The following is a 25,954-nucleotide window of genomic DNA, read 5'->3' as shown; positions in this document are numbered from 1 at the left end:
AAGCAGCACTAATTGGACAGCTCTTTCAAGAGTACTGGCAATGGTACAATGAACCAAATAGTTTCCTTTTGTATTCTGCACAACTTCATATAGCTACCAAACTACCATCAACAGAAATTGTGACTATGCGAATGACAAAATCATTGTAATACTTTGTTGAGGTTAAAACACACAATGTATAAACCAATTTTTACATTTTAACTTGTAATCTACAATTCATAGCTATTAGAAATAATACATTTCACAAAATGAAACTCAACATCTTTATGATGCAAGGAACTCTTACCTTAAATTTCTCTTCTGGGACATTCAACCAGTGGTTAAAGGCTTCTGAAAGTTTGGTTCTGAATTGTTTGCCTGATTTAAAAAGATTTCAAAATTGATTTTGTTTAATAATGCCCTTTACAGAACAATATCTATTGGCCAACACGACTCCAGAGCAAATGTGGTTGACTCTTGAATTGGCAAAGACATGCATCAAACCCGGAAAAAATCTCCAAGGAATGAAACCGAATTGATAACACCATTGACCTTGGCACCAGGAATAATGCTCAACCCAGCAAAACCTTCCTGAAACTTTATCAAGTAGTGAGGGCTTGAGTTACAAAAAGAGACAGAATTTTTTCACTGGAATGTATGAGGTTGAGGGGTAACCTTGAGGAGCATTGATGAGGCGAATGACGAAGGTCTTTTCCCTAGGATGGGGGAGTTCAAAATTAGGGAACATTAAGGTTAGAAGAAAAAATAAGTTTCAATTAGTACATGAACAGCAATAGTTTCTTTTTAAAAAGTAGTTCATTTGAGGAATGAACTGCCACAGGCAGAAATGGATACAGGTACAGTTAGAATGTCTAAAAGACATTTAGATAAGTACATGAATAAGAAAAGTTTGGAAGGATATGGGCCAAATGCAGGCAGATGGAACTAATTTATTTTGAGAAAATTGGTTGGTGTGGACTAGTTGGACTGCAGGATCTGTTTCTATGCTGTATGACTATGACACTTGTTGCAACTATTAGTCAATGCAATCCTTCAGATCTCATTTCAGAAGTTATTAACTCAAAACCACACTGAGCAAGTCAAAATTTCAATTTGTTGGAAGCATGTACATTTCAGCAGCATTTGATTAACCAAAATGGAAAGCGACAAAAAACCATCCTTGTTATGTAGGCATAATTGGTAATGCCAATATTTATTGCCAATCCCCAATGCGCTGTGGTGAGGTATCTTTTTGAATGCTCACAGAGCTGTTACAGGTACTACATTCAGGATTTAACCCAGTGACTATGAAGCTACATCTAAGACATCCTACTCAGAATGATATGCAACCGAGCGTACGATACATTCTCATACACTTTCTGCTCTTGTCCTACTTGACCAATGCCGAGTGCGCTGCATGGCACATCCTGCACTTACATATTAAGTGATGAAAGCTGCTTAAGATAAACACCATCATCAATTATCTAATTGACAAACTAAAAAATGTAGTGAAGAGCAGACCATGTTGGCCTGGGACTGGAGTTACACAGATGCAGACAATACAAGGACAGCAGGTTTCTTCTGTAAAATAGCAGTGAACCAGTTAGGATTTCACAATAATCTAGGCAAAAGTCAGGACTGCAGATGCTGGAAGCCAGAGTTTAGATCAGAGCAGTGCTGGAAAAGCACAGCAGGTCAGGCAGCATCTGAGGATCTGACAGCTGCAGGGTTATTTAGTTACTGATACAACTTATTTCTGGGCTTCATAGAATAGTGCAGCACAGACAGCCAATCAATGCATCATCTTTTTAAAACTTGAACTGAATTCAAATGCTTAAGTTGTGGTCGAATTTGAATTGTTGTTCTTGTAATTATTACCAGGCCAATGACAATCACACCAACACATTCTGGATGAACTAACAAGAATTGGGTTTTAGACAAATACCAACTACATTGGACTGTAGTCCGAAAAGGCTTTGGAATATAATTTAGATAGCATTTAAGTATAGTGGAATTTCCAATTTAAGTGGTGGGCAGCTGCAGTACCACAATGAATACCAGTGGGAAGTCCTGGATCAGGAGCAGTTAGAAATGTTATTAACAAAACTCTCCATGCTGGAAACAATTATAGCACAAAAACTTTCCAACCAGTGCTTTACCCATAAAACAGCATCAAGACTCAAACACAATAGCTAAACAAATACAAGGTCCAATTCTCAGCATGCCCTTATTCTAGCATCACAGACTAAGAGTAAAAGGAGTTGGCCATTCCACATCTTGGGTCTTCTGACCCAAGAATTCATTTAATGCCACTCAACTCTCCTCCTTCACATGGCCCTGCACATTCCTCATTCACAAATACCAAATCTCCTCTTGAAGGCTATGAACATGCCTCTATGCTTGCAATGTATTTTATATTTGAACCACTCACTTGACAAAAACTTCTCATCTGCGTGGTTTCTTTTCCCAGTAAAAAGTGGACAGAAGGTAAAACACAGTCAGTAAAATGAAATTGATTTGGTTTCAAGACACAAGGAATGACTGTGCTGTGTTGAAGAATGTGCCGGACAGGCAGCATCCAAGGAGCAGGAGAGTTGACATTTCGAGCACAAGCCCTTCATTGGGGGATGAGCCTCAAAGGTCGACTCTCCTGCTCCTTGGATGCTGCCTGACTGCGGTGCTTTTCCAACACCACACTGTTCAACTTATCTCCAGCATCTGCAGTCCTCACTTTCTCCATGACTGCGCTGTGTCCAAGAACATTTCAAGTACACAGCGTGTTGCAGAAACATTTTAGTTTTTATATATTTTACTAAATTCCCAAAGCAGAACTGCAAGTAGCAAAATCTGGCTATTTGTTTCCAATGCTTTCCCGACTTTTCTAGTGATTGCATTTCACGACTGAACCTTCAGAACTCACTTCTGAAAATCATCATTTTGATTAAAAAAAAACCACCTCATCTTCACTTTCCCTCCCCCAAACTCTTGAAGTAGGCAAATCATACATTTCTCCTGTCTCCAGAGACACTTTAAACAAAGGCCAGTCACTGACATGGCCATTAATCATGTATAACCATTGTTTTTGAAAGGTTTTTCAATTTAGGACTGTTAAAGTAGAAAAAGCTAGAATCTCAAATTTGAGATTAAATTATTTATTTGGCAGATACAAGGAAGACAAGCGAAGAGGAGCTGTAGGTCAGCTGAAGTGGCAGTGGCAGTATTGGTTAGATGGGGACGCAAGTATGAAAGAACAGGCAGACAAGACAGAAAGCAACTGATTAGTTAATTAGCCAGCTGCAATCCTGCTGAGCGCTGTCCAATTCTTTTTGCAACTCATGTCTTGCCAGTTTCCAAAAGAAAATAATCTTTTGAATCTTTCAAAGAACTGACAGCTCATTTTGGAGTTAAATCGATCAGATAAAGTGCTGTGAAATAAAAAAAATATGAGCATTTAGTTGCAAAGAAACAGATTTCAGTAAAAGGTTCAAAAGACCCCACGTTTGCCACTATAGTGGTGCAAAGGTAGTATCTGGACTCTGGACCAGCAAGCAGGCAGTCAAGTTCACCTGCCTCAAGAGTTGTGAGATAACATCTTTGAAAATGCAGAATAGAAAAATAGGTTGATTACAAAAAAATAAGAATTACATCTAAGATAATTGAGACTCATCACTGGGAACGAGAGCACCAAAACCAAGGAAAGAGCCTGCCTTCTCACCTGTCCCAGATTGCTACAGCATCTCAAGTCAAAGTAACACATTGGGTTACAGAGATTTCAAAAAGAAACTGGGAATAAAGCTTGAAGGAAGTAAAACAATTTCCATTTTTCAATAGATAAATCAATTTAAGCTCTACAGGAACTCACTGTACATCAAAATTCATTTTTCAATTACTGGGCATACCTAAAAAAGTAACTGCCTCCATGAGATGTAGTTCTGAGTGGAATTCATGGACTGAATCTGCCCTGAAATGAGACCATAGATGTGTTTCAATAAGCTGAAAATATCATGTCTTATGAAAGTTGGTACACACCCATGTGCCAGCTCAAATACATTTGGTAGATATGGTTTAATTTACTATCCAAAGCTATTTGTAACCATGAGGAGTAACTACATTTATTTCAAATACTCAGGGACTAGCAGAATGTATCCATTTGATAATTAAGACAAGACAGTTTATTTCTCTATTCATTGAAAAGTGAACACAAATGGGAATGGGGAGGATGTTCGGGTCCATTGTTTTCTTAAATTCTTTTCAGTTTCTGAACACTCAAAGTGATGCTTCCTCTGAACTTGTAGTTAGAGCCAAACGTTACACCTAAGTGGCACAACTGTACAGAGCAGGAAAAGCAGGCAAATAGAAGAGAATGGGAAAAAAGGAGGTTTTAGTAAATCAAGGGAACAAATGTTATTGTAGCCAGAGACAATTCCAAGATGCTATGCTGCTCGCTGCTAATTTAACTATTCCACCAAGCAACTGCAAGATATTGTGGTGAGAAGGTGTACAGGTATAAGCAGGGAGGAAAGAATTAAGTTTTGAGAAACAAGAGGTTCAGCTGAACATGGCTCAGATCAGATAAGAACTTGTGGTTAGCAATGGGGTGCTGGAGGTAAGGGTAATGGGTTAACAAGGTGGAAAAGCATTCATTGTGTAGAGCCATTTAACCATATTAGAAGCATTCAGGACGCAAGGTTGGCTAACAAAGTGAAAAAAGTGTTCATTATGTAAAGCCAGTTAAGGTTAAGAACACACGTAACAGCAGATGGCTTAAGCTATGCTACTGACACTTGCTGATAACAGTCACCCAATCAATATGTATGTCACCTTATCTGGATGCCCTTCCCTGTAAAGTGACTTCATAATTCGTTAAGAAACTCCTGTTTGAGAGAAGACCGGGAACTGGTGTCCCTGTGCACATGGGTGTTCAATCTCTCCCCGTCCAGGGTCTGGAAAAAAGATGAAGGAGGCAAAACTCTACCTGTCTGAGCATTTTGCTTTGACAAGGTTTTGGGGGGGGGGGGGGGGGGGGGGGAAGAGCAGAATGGGACTACTGAACAGCCAGAGAGATTGTAGGCCACAGCAGCGTCAGTAACATGGCCCAAAGACGGAGGAGATTCTGTAGCAGAATTTTGGGATCTTGAGACAAAGGTTTGGTAAATAGGACCTCACAAAAGGTAGGGATCGCTAGGTTTTTCAGGTACTGTATGCTCGTGAGCACTAAAATCAAAAAAAAGGTGGAACTGACAAACATGTGGCTGGATAGGCAGAATATGAGGGCAAGTTTGCTACACTGACATTGAGGTTTGTTATGATGCAGGTAGGATCTGCACAAGTTAAATGGGCTTAAATGGATTTATTTCTGGGATGGGAACAAAGCTGTACCACTAAAAGTGGAGCAACATGAACGAAAGAACTGTTGTCAGAGACAGCACTAGTGTTACGAGAGGTCAGACTTAAGGGAGTAGAATTAGGTTAAAAATTAGGTTTGCAATGCATATGCAAATACAGAAGTCTTGAAAAACCCAAACTAGTGAATCGTCAGCCCAAACAGACTCTTGGAAACATTATGTCACAGCAACAAACAGCTGAAAAGTTTAAAAAGGGCAGAAATAGTACCAATGTTCATGCACATAGCTGTTTTAGGAAGATGGGAAAAATATTGGAGAACTAAGCTACTCACCTCTTCAAGCCTGCTCCATTGATAATGATCATGCTGATCAGATTCAAATTTCAAATGCACTTATCCACCAACCCGACAACCCACATAACAGTCTGAAACCTTCTGAACTACCAATATATTTACAGTGCTCCAAAATAATATGATCACTGTACATAGTACTTCCACAGAAGAAAATCCCACTTGTGCCATGAAGCACTCTCTATTTTTGCATTAAGTTTCCCCTCACAATAAAGTGAATCTTAGATTATTTTTAATTGCTTACAATTAGATACTGAACTTTTGCAATTCAGAGTCCAACCCAATCCTTCTCCATCTCAGCTTTACAATCTCAGAGGAACAGGAGTCAGCTAGCCCCTCAAGCCTGCTCCAAGATCATGGCTGATAAGATCACAAAGCCTTGTGCTAAAATACACCTTCTCTCACTTTTATATCAAATTCCTTTTGTCATTTGCTTCCCCTATCCCACAGTCACTAGATCTCTCTGCAGTCAATTGTCATAACCCCACAGTAAGCCATAGAGTCAAGACTGAAATGAACAAATTTTACTTGGTATCTCAATATCTAAAATTTATACAAATCCAAAGTAGGGGTCTGATCACGGAGCAAACATCAACAACACTATCATTTATCCTGTCATATGAAAATGATTTACCACTACTCCCTACATTTTGTTCTTCAGCCAATTTTTAACAAATAAAAATCAGAACTGACAGATACTCAAATGAATTTGTTAACCAATCTTGTGCAGTACACGAATTTTACAAAATGCATGCTACATCCAAACCATTTTTCCTGAAAAGCAATTTTATCCATTACTTAAAAAAAAGCACTGGCCCTTATCAAATCCATAAGCTCACTTACTCAAACTTCAGTGTCGGTGGATTTTTGCCTTGACTATTGCTTCAAGAAACCAACTTGCAACTACTGCTAAAACAATGTCCTTTCACTGTACCCTGCAAAAACAAGAGTATCACAACATCTGACACCTCCTGTATCTCAGACTCTGGCGAGACATTCTGCCATCTCCACTTGTACTTCCGGGAAAGGTCTGGAATGCAAGCCATCCAAGACCAGAACATACCCAACTCTTGATGGAACCAATCACAGAAATCCTTCGCATCAGTTTTTACATTACTTCTGCTGGTTCTATTTCTGACAGTTTGCTTTTTTAAAATCAAACACAAAATACCTATTAAATATTGATTATACATCACTTCTAGGCTCCACCATGCCTCTGAATCCTTGAACGGTTTACATATTGGTAGATTTTTAAAAACTCAACTGCTATTCTATTCTTTGTGCCATTTTTTTTCTTCCCTTCTCCAAATATTTGGCTTGGATTTCACTTCAATACATCTGATAATCAACAATTCTTGTTTTTGAAAAATCTTTTCTTGATCTCATTCACTGAAAATGAGGAGCCCTGGCTTGTATTCCATACCTTTCTCCTCTTTCACTTCTGCTTGAAAAACAATGAAACTGTCATACCATTAAATGCTAATTGGTTCAAGGAAAGAAACTTGCTGTCCTCACCAATGTGTGTTCAGGAACTCCATTCAGACCAATGTGGATGACTCTTTCACAGCCTGCCTTAGATGTCACCCAGCAAGCTCCTCAGTTATACAACCCATTCAAGATAATACTAGCATTCCTTATTTTGAAATAAATTTGAACAAGTGAAGCAAACTAGTAAATAGCAGATCTGTGACATTCAACATAGCTTTCACGGTAATCTAGCTACTCATCTCATTTTAAAAAGGAGATTTGATACTTTAAGAGGACATGGAAAACACCAAGGTACTGTACCTGGCAACTGAAGCAGATAGTGGTAAGGCTCTAACAGGATCCTTTCAGAAGCTTGCTTGTTCTCCATAGTATTGACTCGTACAGATGAGCGTTAATCTGCATTGAATTAAATATTTAGTCAATAGCCATTTGCAGACAAGATATTTACTAAGTTGTTACACCATGGACATTAACCTTCCTGATCAGATTTACCAGGTTTAATTTCATATATTAAAGTACAATGCGGTCATGAAATACCAATTAGGGATATCAAGGACTATTATCTCCCCAAAAAGGTGAACAAATGAATACCAATTTTAAGGATGCTCAGTGCAACACATGGAGACAGTAGCCTCCCTAACATATTAAACCAGCTACAATATTACAAGCCAAACCAAAGTCCAAACTTCAGCATTTGGATTTCACAAAAACTCAAAAGGATTAACCTGACCTGAGAGATGGGTATGTTGTTATTGGAGGGGATCCTGAGGGACAGGATTTACACGTATTTAGAAAAGCAAGGATTGATGATGGACAGTCAACATGGCTTTGTACATGGAAAAAAAAGTCTCAATGGGATTTGAGTTTTTGGAAGATGTGAAGAGGATTGAAGGAAGAGCATTGGATGTGATCTATACAAACTTCAGTCAGGCATTCAATATCGTTCATCATGGTAGACTGGTTAGCAATGTTATATCACCTGCAATATAGGGAGAACTAGCTATTTGGATACAGAACTGCTTTTGGTTGGTCTTCCTCCTTCTGAAGTGTTGTTTTGACCTTTTTCCAAAGTTCCAAAACAATGCAATAGGTTATAAAACAATAATTACTGCTGGCAAAAATGGGAGGAAATCAGCACCACTGAAAATGCCTCAAAAAAGGAGCAGCTCTTACAGTCACAATTGTTTGCCACCCTCCATCTTGGATCATCCAGAATCCTCCCACATACTGGGATAGTGTCAGCTTAAGGGCAGAGATGGATGAGCATTTCTAGCATTCAGGAACATTTTCTATATGAATAGACTTGCTGACCGATAAAAACGAGACAATGCAGAATCTTGTTCTTGGGAACAAGCTGGTTTAAGGAGATCAAGTGTTAGAAGGGGAAAACATGGTCAGCACATGAATCACTATCACAAGGTTAAGGATGGCTCTGAAAAGGGACACTGAAAAATCCAGGACAAAAGTAACTAAACAATTGAAAAGCAGGCATACTAGCATTATTTGGGTGTCCTCATTCTAAGTGACTAAATGCAAGGGTACATTAGTTTAGTCAATTGTCACTATGCAATCCACCAGCAAGAATTAGCAAGTACAAATAAGGCATGGCTCTCTTGTAATGAAAATTATGATTGTAAACTCAATTTAAGTAAAGCACTTAAGGACCATTTGTTAAATCTTTATTTGACAAGCTAAATGCTTTTTTAAAAAAAGCACAAAACAAAAGTAGTCGTAGGCATTTCAGCCTTCAGCCTACTCCACCAATGATTACCTTTGATCACCCTACTTCTTATATCCTTGCATCCCTTTAGCTCCAAAAGCTAAAAGTAATTCGTCCCTGAAAACGTTTCATGTTTTGGCTTCTACCGCTTCCTCTGGCAGGAAATTCCAAAGGCTCATCACTTTGGGTGAAGAAATTTCTCACCTTAGTCCTCAATGACCTAACCTGTATCCTTCAACTGTGACCCCTGGTTCTGGATCTCCACTTAATGGGAACATCACTCCTGTGTTTACCCTTCAATTTTGCCTAGTCCTGTCATGACTAAGTTTCCATATTGTTTCCCCCTTTGCCTCATTCTTCCAAACTGCAGTGAATACAGTCCTTTGTAATTCAGTCTTTGTTCATGTCAGTTCTGCCATTCCAGAAATCAGTCCAGTATACCTTCATTGTACTCCCTCCACATTCAGAACATTACTCAGAAATGGAGACCAAGATTGCATGCAACAGTCCAGTTGTGATCTCATCCAAGGCCCTATAATATTGCAGCAAGACCTCTCTACTCATGTTCAAATTCCCTTGCTACGAAGGCCAACATACCATTTGCCTTCTTTACTGCCTGCTGCACCTCATATCCACCTTCAGCAACTGGTGTCAAGTCTTACTGCTCCTTCCTCTTTACTGATCTCAACTGAAATATTAATCTGCCTTCTGTTTTTGAAGACATTTATTTACATTATATTTCATCTGTCATGCAATTGCCCACTCAACTTGTTTAAATCGTAGTAAAACATGTCTATCAACTTCCTCAAAATTTCCACCCAGCTTCATTTTGAAGATAATGACTTGGATGGAACGTATGAAGCATGGATCAGTGTGGTACTCATCACTGGCTGCCACTCAAATTGACCAGTTATTCCTACTTTGTTTCCTGTCTGCCAGCCAGTTCTTCATCCATTCCAGTACACTACCCCTAATCCCATGTACTTGAATTTTACAGGCTGATCTCTTGTTGAACCTTAGGAAAGGCTTTTCAAAATTCAAGCAAACCACATCCACTGGATCATCCTTAAATCTCCTAGTTATATACTTTAAAAATTCCAAAAAGATAGTCAGGTATGATTGGCCTTGTGAACTTACACTGATTCTGCCTGATCCTGTCATCATTTTACATCTTTTAGACTAGCATATCCCCACCTCCTCCTCCCCACACCAAAGGCAAGGCTAACCAGTCTATTAGTTGGTTTTCTCTACCGTTCTGGTGGGATTACATTAGCTACCGTCCAATCCACAGGAACTATTCCCGAGCCTATAAAACTGGGGATACTAAATACCCCTCAAAGTATATTCCTTAGAGGAGAAACTGAAAAAAGTGAAAAATCATCCATGGCTTAACAAGGAAGTAAAAGGATAACAATAACAAAACCTAGGGCACATTATACTGCCATCTGTGTTTAAAGTTCAGTCCTTCAAAGGGCTACTAAAATCAAGATCAAAAGAGCTAAGATGAATTACAAACAAAACTAGTAGAAAAGAGAAGCACTGAGACCAAAAGCTACTACGAGTACATACAAAAGAAAGAACTTAAGTAAAATGTTCACCCTTTCAAGGATGACATGACTAGGTACTAATGGGAAAATAAAGCATGTCTCTTTGCATAGTGTAAGATAACAGGGATAAGGTGTAAGTAAACTCATGAGATTAAAGGCAGATAAGCCCCTTGGGCCTCTGGTATGAAGGTAGGTGGCAATGAGGAGTGGATGCAGCAGCTATGATATTCCAAAGTTGCCTGGATTCTGGCAACTTTGGACATATGCTCACATGGGACAAGCTTATTCAAAAAAAGGGGGGGAGCTACAAACCAGTCAGTCAGTTTGACCTCCATTGTGAGGAATTCCTGGAATCAGAGATAGCTTTTTTTCTGCCGTCGCTGCACCTCATTTGACAAAGACTCACAACCACCCTCCGAGGACCCCTTCTCCTTCCTACAATCTTCCTCTTCCAGCCTCTTATCCACCCTGGACCTCCTTATTGCCAACTGCCAACATCAGCCATCTTTATTTCTCCACCTCCTCACCCCTCCAAACGTGTAGTGCTCCACTTGCTACACCAATCCCTGTTTTGCTATCAAACCAACTGATGAAGGTGGGACTGTGGGAGACTGCAGGTCAAACACCAATTCAATACCACGTCATACCTCCACCTTGACAACGACCCCATCACGGCCCATCAGGCACCATCACCCACATGGTCCATGACCTTATTGCATCTGGTGATCTCACCTCCACCCTCAGTCCCCCTGCCCACACTGCTGGTTCTACCTGCTCAAAGATCCACGAGTCCAGCTCCTTCAGCCGTCCCATCGCCTTTGCATATTCCTGCAACCGTTACTTATTTCTTTCTGCTTCAACTCCATTCTCTCCACCTTGATCCAAGCACTTCCCACCAACATGTGGTTGGTGTCCCAGACCACATCCTTCACCTCTGCGGAAACTTGCTGTTCCCTGGCTCCCAGCATTTCACTTTTACTATGGACGTGTAGTCCTTATACATGCCTATTCCCCACAGTGATGGCCTGCAGGCCTTCAGTTTCTCCCTCTTCACAGACCCTTCAGTCCCCCATTACAATACATCTTCACCTCACTGAATTCGTCCTCATCCTCAAAATTTCAACTCTTCCCATTTCCTCCAAAGCCGGGCAATGGTCATGCAGAGTCGCATGGGCCCCAGCTATGCCTACCTCTTAATTGCCTACAAACAGCCCCTCTTCAGCACACCCGTAGATACAGTTCCTCAACTCTTCCGCCATTACATCGATGGCTGCATCGGTAATGCATCGTACATTCAGGCTGGACCATATCAGTTCATAGCCTTCACCAACAGCTTTCACCCTACCTTGAAATTCACTTGGTCACCTCCCGGTCTTTCCTGGACTTCTTTTCCATCTCTGGCAACACAATTTATAGACTGACAGTTACTATCAGCCCAAACTCCCATATCCACCTGGACTACACCACATCCCACTCCACATCTTCCGCAACTCCATCCATTTTCCCCAACTCCATCTCAGTCACATCTACTGAGGAAACATTCCACTCAAGCATCCCAGATGTCCACCTATTTTAGATATGCTTTTTCCATTATCCAGAAAGCACTTAACCACACCACCGCTCTAACCCTCCACTGAAAGATAGACAGGGTCCCCCCTGACCTTCCTTTCCACTCCACTAGTCTCTGCATCCAACAGATCATCCTCAAAACACTTCCGTGAACTCCAACTGGAGCCCATCACCAAGAACATCTAGCTCCCCCCAACACTGCCTTGTACAAGGACCATTCTCTTCAACAATCTTGGGCATCCTCGCTTCCCCCAACCCCCGTACTTTCCCATGCAACTGCCAAAGATACAAAACCTGCCTGTTCAGTACCTCCCTCGCCTTCATCCTGGGACCCAAATTGTCTCACCTGGAAGGACTGAGGTTCACCTGCAGCTCCTCCAACCTCGTTTACAGCTGAGAGGACTCAACATTGAGTTCTCCAATTTCAAATAACCTGCCCACCCATTCCCCTCCACTCCTTTTCCAGCCCAGCCTTCTCTTAGCGACTTTCTTCCAGCTACCAATTGGATTCAATCCTCCCATCAACAAGCCACATTGTATCCACTTGTGTTCTTTTTCCTGAGATTCTTGTGCAGCTGATGCAAATGCAGATGCCAGTTTCTATTAACAAGCAAAAAAATTTTATTAAACAAATACATTACAAGCTCTGAAGAAACCCTTAACACATTTTGCAATGCTTACGAAGCCACGTCAAGGGTTCTCTGAACAAAGGAAACAGTCCTTCGTTTATACAAAATCTTTATACCGTGATGCCCCCAACACAAGCCCTCATTCACATGCCACTCAAGACAAGGCAGGGACCACATCATTTCTAGAAACAATAAATGTAAATCATCCCTAATGGTCAAATCTGTGAACCTTTTCTACTAAAAAGAGGGAGTAGTCAAAATTCCAACTGCTATGTTCTTATTGATTTCAAATAGGATGCTGCAAATGACTGAATGGCAAGGAGTGGGAGTGTAAAATCCTTACAAGCTACAAGTCACAGGAATCCCACCCTAGCCTTGGCACATCCAACTTCCTGCAGGTCAGCGGAGCAAATCAACCTTTTAATAGCACACCCAGCACCTGTATTCACTAACTCAACATTCTGCATTGCTCCCACCCCCAAAACCAACATTATCTGCAGCTCTCCCTACCCACATGCCCATTCCTAAAGGGTTAGGCCCAAAACCTTGAATTCTCCACCTCCTGTTGCTGCCTGGCTTGCTGTGTACTTCCAGACTCCTGCTGGTTTACTCTGGATTCCAGCATCTGTGTTTTGTCTCCGACTTGACATTCCTTACAGACATATCAAACATGATTAGATTAGATTCCCTACAGTGTTGAAACAGGCCCTTTGGGCCAACCAGTCCACAATGACCCTCTGAAGAATAACCCACCCAGACCCATTTCGCTAATGCATCTACAACTATGGGCAATTTAGCACTGCCAATTCACCTGACCCACCCATCTTTGAAATGTGGGAGGAAACCGGAGAACCTGGCGGAAACCCACGGAGACACTAGGAGAATGTGCAAACTCCACACAGACAGTCAGAGGCTGGAATCAAACTTGGGACCCTGATGTTGTGAGGCAGCAGTGCTAGCCACTGAGCCACCCACTATGAACAAGCTTAACTGTAAAAAAAAAGGTCAAAGACTTGTGTCAACATCTTCACTTAATTTTTGTTTTGGAGCTGCAAACCATATGCTGACAGCTAAAGGTGACCTTTGAGCAGCAGCCCTGTCAACCACCCTTAATACTCACTCCTTTTAGCACAAGCATACGTACCAACTCAAAAAGATACATACCACCAAGTTCACCAAAAGGCTCGTTCAACAAGAACTTCCAAACCCACCTCTGCCACCTAAAACAATGGAAACATCAGACGGTAGGGAGCACTCACTACCTGCAAGCTCCCCATACATTCATACAACACTCAGATTTAGAAATACATTGCTATTGCTTCAGTGATCAAAATTCTGGAACTCTTTCCAAACAGCACTATGGGTGCCCCTCCACCCAATGAGGGAAGTTCAGAGAGATAGATCACCACCTTCTCTAAGGAAATCATGAAGGGGCAATAAAAGCTGATCAATCCCTCAATGCCTACATTTCATGGCCTAATATGAAATATAGTCTCACTGTGCTGATTGGTGTTTTGTCTAGTTACGGTCCTAATCAGAAGGCTACAACTATGTATAAATAATTCAAAACACAAACTAAACAAGTCATTCAAAAGGTGCAAGCAACAAGTTGTGCTTGCAAAGTAAAGCAAGTTCCCAATCAAGATGTAATTGAAATAGATCCTAGACCTTTCAATGGCTGCTCAAAATCATTCTGGAATGATTGTTTCCAAAAGCTGCTTTAACCTTCCTCTTAAATTTGATTCTAAACATGCACTTTTGGAGCGCAAACGTACATATACTCTCCATTGAGCAAATGTTTAACAGTTTAATGACTCCACTCCAAATTCAGATTCTTCTCTATTACATCTTGTCACAAAGTACTTCACAAACAGTAGTTATTTTGGGAAAGGAGGCACCAAGTAGAAAGCTGCAGCTAATTCACAAAGTTCCAAACAGCGCATTAGCTACTTTGTTTTTGAGCTTAATTAAATGGAGAAATACTGGACAGCAACCCCCCCACGTGCCATGGAATGTTTTGTGCATCTGAATGTAGTGGCTCTTTAGTACCATTTCTTGACATCACATGAACGGAATTGGAATGTTCAGGACCTCAGGAGAAGACAAATGCCTTCAGCATCTGCACTCTGCATTCCTCCCTGAAAGTTCTTGGAAATGCTTTAACCGCAGTTTTTGTCCTAATATTGCCTATTGTCATTGAAGATAGAGATGTTTGAAGAGCCTACAGCTCCAGTGAATTCTCACACTTCCTATCATTCATTTCTGGATTCACAAGACTGCAGACCTCATTTATTTTATTATTCATAGGATCACTTGGATATCAAACAGCTTGTGATAGAACAAAAGTACTCCTGCAAGATATTAAGGGTTAATTTGCTCTGCCGACCTGAAGGAAATTGGCTGTCCCAAGGCCACGGTGGTATGTCTGTCTTACAGGTAGAACCTAAGAAGTTTACATTCCCATCCATTGCCATTCAGAGCCATTTGCATGGCCACTTAGTTATTCAGAGTACAAGGATTACATTGATTTCTGAATAGGGGATAAGAACATTGCAATTAAAATTCTGACTACTCCCTGTAGTTAAACGATTCACGACAGATTTGACCATTAAGGGATGATTTATATTACACAGTTTCAGGACATGATCAGGTCACATTATCTTGAGTGACATGTGACTGTGGGTTGCCTTGTCGGTATAACTGTGACATAAAGACTTACATAAAGGAAGAACTGTTTGTTTGTTCAGGGATCCCTTGACATCAATTTGCAAGCATTGCGAAGTGTGTGTTAAGGGCTCCTCCACAGCTTGTACTTGCTTAATAAAATTTAGCTGTTCACAGAAGTTGGTATATTACAGTTGCATCAAGTGTGTAAGGTTATTTTTTCTTGAGGTTTTAAACATCGGTGGCACAGTGGTTAGCACTGCTGCCTCACAGCACCAGAGACTCTGGTTCAATTCCCACCTCAGGCGACTATGTGGAGTTTGCACACAGTCTCCCTGTGTCTGCATGGGTTTTCTCCGGGTGCTCCAGTTTCCTCCCACAGTCCAAAGATGTGCAGGTCAGGTGAATTGGCCATGCTAAACATAGGGGAATTGGTCTGAGTGGGTTGTGCTTCGGCATGGACTTGTTGGGCTGAAGGGCCTGTTTCTGCACCAAGTACTGCAATCTAATCTAAACCTGAATAATAGTTTCACCAGGTTGATACCCTTAGTGATTAAAAATTGGGTATCAAGGGTTATGGAGGAAGACGGAGGTGGTGAGAATCAGATCAGATATTTGACTGAATGACAATGCGGACTCCATGGGCTCAATGGTTTAATTCTACCCCTGTGGTCTTACAAAGTCAATACTCCAATCTTGTAAATCACAATTAAACTGTTTGATAGTTATGTCAACCTTCACTCAAAAGTGTTCCCAACCAAATCATTCAGAACGCTAGATTCAAAATCCCGTGTCTTGACTTTTACCTGCCATTTAGTTCATAAATCTACCAATCCATTCTACCAACTTTGATGCTTTGGCTCCCATTGAAAGCACTCCCTTCCCTCACTGCAAAAGGTCCATGAGAAAGATATTCACCTCAATTCCCTTAATTGCAATGAATGCAGGCTTTTACAGATATGATTTGGAGGAGCCAGCATTGATCTGGGGTGGACAATGTTAAAATTCCAACAGGTTTGGATGTAGGTTTGCTTGCTGAGTTAGAAGATTCATTTACCGACTACATAACATCTTCAGTAGGCCTCAGGCAAAGCAAAGCTGAGAATTCCTGCTTCTATTTATGTTTGGGTTTCTTTGGGTCAGTGATGTCATGTCCTGTGGTGATGTTATTTCCTGTGGTGAAGTCACTTTCTGTTCCTTTTCTCAGGGAGTGGTAGATGGGGTCTAACTCGATGTGTTTTTTGATAGAGCTCTGATTGGAATGCCATGCTTCTAGGAGTTCACGTGTGTGTTCTTGTTTGGCTTGTTCTAGGATGGATGTGTTGTCCCAGTCGAGGTGGTGTCCTTCCTCATCCGTATGAAAGAGGGTCATGTCTTTTTGTGGCTAGTTGGTGTTCATGTATCCTGGTGGCTAGTTTTCTGCCTGTTTGTCCAGTGCAGTGTTTGTTACAGTCCTTGCACAGTATTTTGTAAATGATGTTAGTTTTGCTTGTTGTCTATATGGGATCTTTCAAGTTCGTTAGCTGCTGTTTTAGTGTGTTGGCAGGTTTGTGGGCAACCACGATACCAAGGGGTCTGAGTAGTCTGGCAGTCATTTCCAAGATGTCTTTGATGTAGGAGTGTGGCTAGGGTTTCTGGACATATTTTGTCTGCTTGTTTGGGTTTGTTGCTGAGAACTTAACGGACTGTTTATTGGGTACCCATTCTACACTGTATAGGTGATTTTTCTATGCTCTGCATAGTTCCTCTGTGCTGCAGTGTTTTGGCTTGTTGAAATAATGTTCTGATGCAGCTTTTTGTGGGTGTTGGGATGATTGCTTCTGTAGTTCAACATTTGGTCTGTAAGCATTGTTTTCCCGTAGATACTGGTTTGAAGTTCCCCATTAGCTGTTCGCTCTACTGTAACATCTCGGAAATGGTAGTTTGTTGTTTCCTCCTCTTTAGTGAATTTTATGCCAGTAAGGGTATTATTGATGGTCCTAAAAGGCTCTCTAATTTATTTTGTTTAGTAATGACGAAGGTGTCACCCACATAGTGGACACAAAGTTTGAGTTGGATGGTTGGCAGAGCTGTTTGTTCTAGTCTCTGCATTACTACCTCTGTTAAGAGCCACGATATCAGAGATCCAATGGGAGTTCTGTTGGTTTGTCCTTCGGTTGCACTTTGTCTGAGGCCCACTGAAGATGTTACCTAGTAGGGTAACGAAACATTTGGTAATGAACCTTGCAGCTCAGCAAGCAAACCGACATCCAAAACCTCAGCCAGAGCTATAAATCTTAAAACTCACTCCAACAGGTTTCGAAGTACTGCTTCAGATGGTTGTGGAGGACCACAAGACAAATTATAGTCAAAAGTTTAGTGTCATTGAATCCATAGTGTGGGAACAGGCCCTTCAGCCCAACAAGTCCACACCAACTGTCCAAAGAGCAACACACCCAGACTTATTCCCATCCTATTACTTACCTTTCACCCTGACTAATGCACCTAACATTACCAGACACTACATGCAACTTCGCATGGCTAATTCACCTAACCTGCAGAACAAACTTCGATTAAGTCTTTGATCTTTTAGAATGGGTTTGCTAGTTTTGGTTTGTTAATGGAAATTCCACAACTCCTTTCAAGTCACATTCTCAAATAACTTCAGGTTTTGTAACAGAAGGTGTCATCTCAGCTCAAACAATGCAGTAAAAGGTGAGGTTAGAGTCTGTCTGAATCCTAATCTTGAGCCTGACTAACTTCTGGTGACTTTGTGTGGAGTTTGCACATTCCACCAGTGTCTTGCGGGAGTTTCCTCCAGGTGCCCCAGTTTCCTCCCACAGTCCAGTGATGTGCCAGTCAGGTGAACTGGCCCTTGCTAAATTACCCATAATGATAGGTACACTAGTCAGAAGGAAATTGGTCTGGGTAGGTTACTATCCGCAGGGGGTGGTGTGGACTGGTTGAGCCGAAGGGCCGTTTCCACACTGTAGGGAAGAGAATCTAGTTGTATTTCTAAAGTGTAATTTGCAAATAATTATATGAACAGACTGTAGGTTGTGCATTTTGAGCAAAATCAAATATAATTCTGCAAAAATTCACTCCATAAAATGTGTACCAAACTTCGCTATCAGCCTCCAATCGGCTACTTGGCATTGTTGCTTGTGCCGAAGTCCGCCTTTAGAGGGGAGTCACCTGAAGGTCCCAGGCCGAATGTCATCTTTAATGCATTGTCTGAGCTGAGGTGACACCTTTTGTTCGAAAACCTGAAGTTATCTTGAGAAAATGACTAGAAAGGAGTTTGGGTTCACATTCACGAACCAAAACTAGCAAACCCATTCTAAAAGATTGAAGACTTAAATCTAGTTATCATTTCAGCCACATAACACTAACCTTTTGCTATTAATTCTATTTTATGGTTCGGCTCCACAACTACCTGATGAAGCAGCACTTCGAAAGCTAGTGCTTCCAAATAAACTTGGACTAAAACCTGGTGTTGTGATTTTTAACTTCTACATAGTAGACAATTAGATTAACTATTCACTTCTGGTTAGATAACGAAACACTGCTAGTTCCCACTTTGATCTTCTGAAACTGCTCAGCTGCAGAACCAGTTTGAGCAAAGTAGATTTTCTTTTTAAAAAGTGGCGATATTAGGCGAAGGTCAGATAAGAGATTCTCAAGTATTTTTTCCCTGCAAGTTCGAGAACAACAGACATCAAGTATCATAACATGGCAACAATTTGTACTGAAGATCTTTGTGTCACCTCTTTCTCAATGTAAGAAATGGTCTGAGCAAAATGCTCAGCAGTGATGCAAAGATGACCTCTTAACTGAATGCAAGTATTGTGCTTCTAATATAAAAGCACCACTTAAGATCAACATGCCTAAATATAATAGTACCTAGAAGTGGAATTTGATTTTTTTTTAAATTGCTAAGAATTGCTATCCCAAGCATTTCAAAAGAAATTTACCTGAATGGAGACAAATGTTCAAAAAACCCTTAAAGTATCAAAACAACTAACCTTCTCAGAAAACAATTAAAAATACCAGTATGACAGCTCTATTTGCACTGGAGATCATTTACAAAGAGGAAAAGAAAGTCAGTGATGCACATCAAGCATGTTACTTCTATAAAAAGAAACAAAAGTCATCAAAAATAAAGATGAACCAAGAGGTGCCAAATTCAGTGTATTATCTTTTAAAGCAGAAGTGAGACTATTGCCTTGGATAGAACAATTTCTCCAGGGTTCATGAATGAGATGGTAACAATTGCCTGCATAAGTGATGGAGGGCAGGAGATGCAGTGTAAAAAAAGTCAAATGGAAGCTGACAAGTCGCAACTAGTGTTCCGAAGAAGGGTGACCAGACCTGAAGTGTTGAACTCTGCTTTCTCGGTACATATGCTGCAGACCTGCTGAGTTTCTACAGCTATTTGTTCATTTTTGTAATTTTTTAAATAATTTAATCTTGTGTGCAGTTCCATAGAAAATATTCATTGAAAAAGACTGAATGACGGGAGCACATTTCTGGCCTTTGTTAAGTTCTTTTCTCTTGACATCCATTCCACACTTGATGCAACTGTAAAACACCAACTTCTGTTAACCAAATTTCAAGCACAGGACAGTACAAGCTGTGGAGAAACTCTTAACACACTTTCCCATGCTTGCGAAGCCCTTCCTTCATACAAAATCTTTACATCACAGTCAGTAATGCCCACAAGACAACCCCCAGCCACTACCTTAGTGTCACATGCCACTCAAGAAACAATGCAGTGACCACATCATGTCCAGAAACAAACATGTAATGAAAATCACCTCTGAATGGCCAAATCTGGTGGGAATTATATTTTTTCCTCACTGCAGGGTGTTGTCAGAATTTCAATTGCAATGTTCCAACTGACTTCTGAATAGATGATGCAAGTGGCTTTGAATGGCAAGGGAATAGCCATGTAAATGGCTCTGAATAATAGATTGTAAGAAAATTACGTCCAAGTCAAAGGCATCTCACCTGAGGCCCAGGATATCTAATTTCCTCCAGGTCAGCAGAGCAAATTAACTCTTGAATATCAGTTTGACATGTTTATGCTAGTTCACAGTCAGATGTACAGCACAGAAACAGACCCTTCAGTCCAACTTGTTCATGCTGACCAGATAACCTAGCCTAATCTAGTCCCATTTGCCAGCATTTAGCCATATCCCTTCCTATTCATACAGACAAAAGTGAGTACGGCATATGCTGGAGATTAGAGTCAAGAGTGTGGTGCTAGAAAAGCACAGGTCAGGCAGCATCTGAGGAGCAGGAAAATCACCCAAAACATTGACTTTCCTGCTCCTCAGATGCTGCCTGACCTGCCGTGCTTTTCAGCACCACACTCTTTACTTCCTATCCAGATGACTTTCAAATGTTGCAATTTTACTAGCCTCCACCACTTCCTCTGGCAGCACACATCACCCTGAGAAAATGTTATCCCCAAGGTCTCTTTTATATCTTTCCCTCCTCACTCTAAACCTAGGCAGTCTAGTTCTGGACTCTCCCACCCCAAGGAAAAGACTGCTTATTTACCCTATCTGTGCCCCACTTGATTTTATAGAGGTTTATAAGGTCACCCCTCAGCTTCTGACGCTACAGGGAAAAACAGTCCCAGCCTATTCAGCCTCTCCCCATAGCTCAAATCCTCCATATCTGGCAACATGCTTATAAATCTTTTCTGAACCCTTTCAAGTTTCACAACATCCTGATAGGAAGGAGACCAGAAGTGCACACAATATTCCAAAAGTGGGCTAACCAATGGTTGCGCCTTGCCTTTAGAGTTTTAAAGGAAACAACAGTCTGCCTGCTACCAAAGATATCAGGGCAATTCAGGTAAGAATGAACAAAAAAATCTTGAAACAGACACCCTACTTCAATATGGTCGATGATATTTTGCTAAAGCGATGTCCAAGTCAAGAATGGCTTTTATCAGGTGGAGCACTGTGACACATGGATTGCTAATATGCACATACAACTTGCTTTGTGGAGGCACCAACATGCAGAAGTGAATGGCAAATTTGGACCAAAATTAGGTTCTAGACCTGCTCAGTTAAATTGATAAACAGCTTGACATTGTTATTAATGATAAGAACATCTCACTCTTCATATACTTGATAGAGAAATGGACTTGATGACCACTATTTGCTCAGACAATCAAGGTGGTTACGTAAAATGGAATCCAGTTATGGCAATTGAAGAATAAAGGAAAAAAGTAGGCATTATTCACAAAATAGATAGAAGAGAAGACAAAACTGTAAAAAGGTTAGATTTGTGTTAAACTGGAAGAGTTACGGTTGTTTTAACTATATGTACAACAAACTTTATTAACCAACACATATCGGACAATTATGTAAACAGACTACCTCAGGGGGAAAAAAAATTTAAAACCAGGTTCATGGACAATTCCTATGAGCTCAACCCATGCTTTGTACAATGAGACAGCAGAACATTAGAAAATTAAGTAACAACATTCAAGTACTGAAAAACTTTATCAATCAACACAAATAGGAGCAGTTATGTGTTCAATGATCAAATACTACACCTGCTAATAACTTAGTATCAATTGAGCTGCTCAAACAAATAAGAAATCGAGATGTACAAGTAGAGATGAACAATCCAAATTGACATGAGTAGTTTCAGTATGCTATTTATTGCATGTAATTAAGAAATTCACGAAGCAAGTCTGCAGAAACTTTGAAACAGCTAGATTTGCCAGAAATCAGTTACATCAAGTGAATAAAGATTGCAGCATTGTCATAAAACCTGACAAAAGCTTGCACAGACGCTTGGTGGCTGAAAATAGAACTGTTACATCTGCCAAGGACCTTCGTCTCGTACAGATGAAGATGTGATAAGGCTGGATCTCTTGACAATTATGTAAACAGACTACCTCAGGGGGAAGAAAAATTTAAAACCAGGTTCATGGACAAAAATTTGAGCCTTGTTCTTCAGATGAGGAAGCAGGGAGAACATCTCCTAGCAACCAAGTTTAGTAACATGAATGCAAGAGAAGGTAATTGTCAAAAGACCGCCACTCCCACCTGCAGAATGAGCCTAAGTTTTCATTTGGTCTCCATGACCAAATTTGCTCCACTCGCAAGTTGAGTTTTGTCTTTATTCCTTCACCATCTGTACAACTTCTTCATAGTCAAGCTGCTGCTACTTAATCTCTTGAATGAATACTCTAAAATTACTATGAGCTCAACCCATGCTTTGTACAATGAGACAGCAGAACATTAGAAAATTAACTAACAACATTCAAGTACTGAAAAACGTCTCACTAACAGTTTTGAATTAACAAAGCACCAGAGCATATATTCCACAGTCAAATTACTGCAAAGACATGCAACTTCAGCATGCACAAAAGGAAGTAAACACTACCCAAAAGCAACAATGAGAAACCTAGTACATAGAAAAAAAAAGTGTGATCAGGCCATTATTCATGCATTTCTGAAGATCACAAACTCTGCATTCAAAGTCCATAATACCAATTAAAGATCACGTACACAAGTCATGAAATGATACAACTCTTATGGACTTGTACAAGCTCATTCTTCAGGCACTGATTAAGATTTCACCTTAAGCACCATTTCAGTGTATACATGGTTGTGACAAAGGTATGAGATGGAATTAGACAAATTCATTGGAAACTGAAAATTGATTAAATACCTACAAGTGAGAACAATTTAGTTCCTCACTGAGATGGGGGCCAAAACTCAATGTGCACTCTATGGTTGCTCGAGCATTTCTCAGACACATGCATTAAAATACAATGACAAGCTTTGAACAAATAGTTCTTGTTGTAACACAAAGATGTGAATGCGTTTAAGAGAGAATGCATAAATGATTGACAAGAATGGTTCCAGGAATGATAAAGTGCAATTATGAGGCGAGATTGAAGTAGTTCTGCTTCGACAGGTGACAAGAGGAAAATCAGATACAGATTTTCAATTGTGAGCAGGCTGTGCATTAGAGAGAGGCAGAAGCTGTTTCTGTAAGTAAAAGAACAAGGCAACACAGGATTTAAAGTAATGTGAGAAAGAGGGTTATGGAATGCAGTGCTTAAATGGGGAGAAGGCAGTTTCAAGGCGAGACATTCAAGACAGCAGTGTATGATGTTATTGTGCGCAGAGAAAATTGGCATGCGTTAACAGAACCATTGCTTGATGTGCTGAATGGCCTTCTGTGCCAGAATAATCATGTGACTGAAATTCTCTGATAATTGTGATCATAGTTAAGAATTTATTTCCAGAGCTTGATGAAACCAACTTGATAATTGATTACCAAGACAAAATTAAAGCGTGCTCTCAATTATCATTTGTTCTTTTGAAACATATTCATCTCCATCTTAATGGCCATTAATCAAGTGTCACATGACCTTTATACATCAAAAACTCCATTTCCATAGCCTTGCCATTTGCTGGTTTCAGAAAGATCTCACCATGATCCCAACAGCTCAAGAATCACTGCATATTTGAAACAATCTTTAAAATCAAAACAATCCTTTTTATGCCTTTTCATAGTGAAGTCAACAAAAAAACTGGAAGAACATGTAAGAGATAACCAACTGGTGTGTAGCAGTGCAGCATATTGCATGCCACTGTGACCCTTGATACTCCCCTTACACGCAAATAAAAAAGCTGAGCTTGGATATCAATTCCCAAAGTTTAGTATGTCAGTCATGGCAAGTGTACAGTAGAAGCAGGCCTGTGACCTCTGTATTTAATGACATTATGTCAAACAACCAGTTGCTGGAACCCAACTTAAAACCAGTGCAGAAGAGCTGCAATCAAAAAGGATTTTTCTTCAAAAGTTCTGACAAAGAGGCCATTATCAAAAATAGTAATCTGCTCTCCAGCTAGTGACCATCTAACTAGAGATCTTCCAGCACAAGAGTAAGGATCATCCTTGAAAAGGATTCTGCTCTCAGAATTCACTTGAATATTATAGCATCATGCAACATCAATGGATACAAGTTTTCACTTTAGCCCTCGAAAATAAGTTTCCTGCTCAATTCATGCTGGTACATTTTCGTATTTCATTCAGTATTTTCTCCACCTCAGCCCATGTTTCAATCCACAATGCATCACCCAAAGAGAGTTTCCTTAACTTCATCCAGAGTGTGAGATGACAGAATTAAATCTTTCAAATTGAGGTCTTGTTCTAAAATGAATCCAATTGCAGCATGACCATTGCTTAGTCATCAAAAATGAAATTGTGCACTTGCACAACATTGCATTCACATAGCATCTTTAAAAGGAAGGTCTCTCATTCAGATGGGCTCCATTTTAAAACCTCCGAAAAGAAAATGCACATATCATAGTAGTCTAGCAATGTAATTCCAGACTTTGGAGTTCAAGTGGCTGATGGCCTATCTTCAGTGTTAGAGTAAATGGGTCAATGATGTACATGAGACCAGAGTAACAGAATTCAGGGATTAGCAGGAAGTTACAGGCTGAAGAGAAAGCACATGTCAGGAAGTCAACAACAAGATTTTAAAATCTGAGGTATTGAGGAAATAGCAGTCAAGGGGGAAGGATAAGTGGTAGCAGAGGGAGATTAAGTGCAGGTAAAGATAGTCAGAATTTTGAATGGGCTCAAGTATGGAATGTAACTTGCAAACAGTTAAATCTAGATAGGATAGGCACAAGCATAGATTTCAGCTGCAGACTGCCCGTTCTAAGGGTGGAGGCAGACAGTATTACTTACAAGATTAACCAGCAGCATTAGAAGCTTGGCCTGTGGTCAACTCGGATGCTGAAATAATGAGGAGAAGAAAATACGTAACCAATTTAACTGCAGTTTATGACAACTTTGATCTTACTCATGCTCAGCAAGTAGAAATTGAAGTTCATTCAAGATCCAATGCAGTTGAAGCAGCTTGACAGAAATAGTGAAGGAACTGCAGTTATTGACAAGGAAAAACTGGATATGATTGTACGGTAGCTGGTCCCATATCTACAGGGAGATACCAATGGATATCATATAGATGACTTTTGTTATGAAGATGTGGGTGTACTGTACATTTGACAATTAAAAGCAGCAAACCTACCTGACAGCACCAAGTGTTGCAAATTATAATGCAACATGTGGTCCAGCAGTGAGGGTAGCTGGTTGCCTGGAGACAAAAACAAATTTGAATTAGGACAATCAGTTTAAATTATACCCCCACAAAAAAAAACTAAACTCAAATCAAGTTTGAATTTAGTATATTAACAATATTAAAAGTCAATGACACAATCCAATGCTTTGGAGGTATAAGATCAAGGAAAACTGAACAGTTGAGGGAGAACTGCGAAAAGACCAACAGATGTTGGCTGCTAGTCAAAACTCAGTGGTATCTGTCTAGAGAAGGAATTTGCTCAGAAAACAAACACCAACCTGGAGAGCAAATCTCGAGGAAGATGTATAAAAACTTGCCTACTGGCTGGTTTTGAAATTTGAATTTTTGTAAATCTTATGGGGGGGGGGGGTTAAAATCAGACTAGTATTATACAAGGGAAAGGAATTGATAGGTTAGAGGAAGGAGTTGTAAACAGTTGTTCATTATTCATTTCTTACAGTATAAGAGAGAATCAAGTTGTTAATTTTTAGTTTAACTAGTTCTTGGCCTCAAACTTTCAGATTACTGCACAGGATACATCTTTTGTGT

The 25,954-nt window shown here is 40.2% G+C and overlaps 1 protein-coding gene across 11 annotated transcripts in view; it reads right to left on the bottom strand.

The window, feature by feature from the left end:
- Positions 1-25,954, bottom strand: part of ggps1 (geranylgeranyl diphosphate synthase 1) — a 46,804-nt gene that overhangs the window by 9,220 nt on the left and 11,630 nt on the right. For 3 of the 11 annotated variants that reach the window (XM_072559433.1, XM_072559451.1, XM_072559442.1), the window contains exons 2-5: positions 25,355-25,420; positions 25,012-25,059; positions 7,463-7,558; positions 287-357 (exon numbers count right to left, since the gene is read on the bottom strand). In XM_072559433.1, coding sequence (XP_072415534.1) covers positions 287-357; positions 7,463-7,529 — 138 coding nt within the window. In that variant the 5' untranslated portion in view covers positions 7,530-7,558; positions 25,012-25,059; positions 25,355-25,420. Of the gene's footprint in view, positions 1-286; positions 358-3,878; positions 3,941-7,462; positions 7,559-25,011; positions 25,060-25,354; positions 25,421-25,954 lie in introns of those variants that run through there. The other 8 variants (XM_072559404.1, XM_072559395.1, XM_072559416.1 and 5 more) reach the window with 4 other exon arrangements.

The sequence above is a fragment of the Chiloscyllium punctatum genome, chromosome 3 (assembly GCF_047496795.1).
Source record: "Chiloscyllium punctatum isolate Juve2018m chromosome 3, sChiPun1.3, whole genome shotgun sequence".
Taxonomy (NCBI): Eukaryota; Metazoa; Chordata; class Chondrichthyes; order Orectolobiformes; family Hemiscylliidae; genus Chiloscyllium; species Chiloscyllium punctatum.
This window is presented reverse-complemented; position numbering and strand designations above follow the sequence as displayed.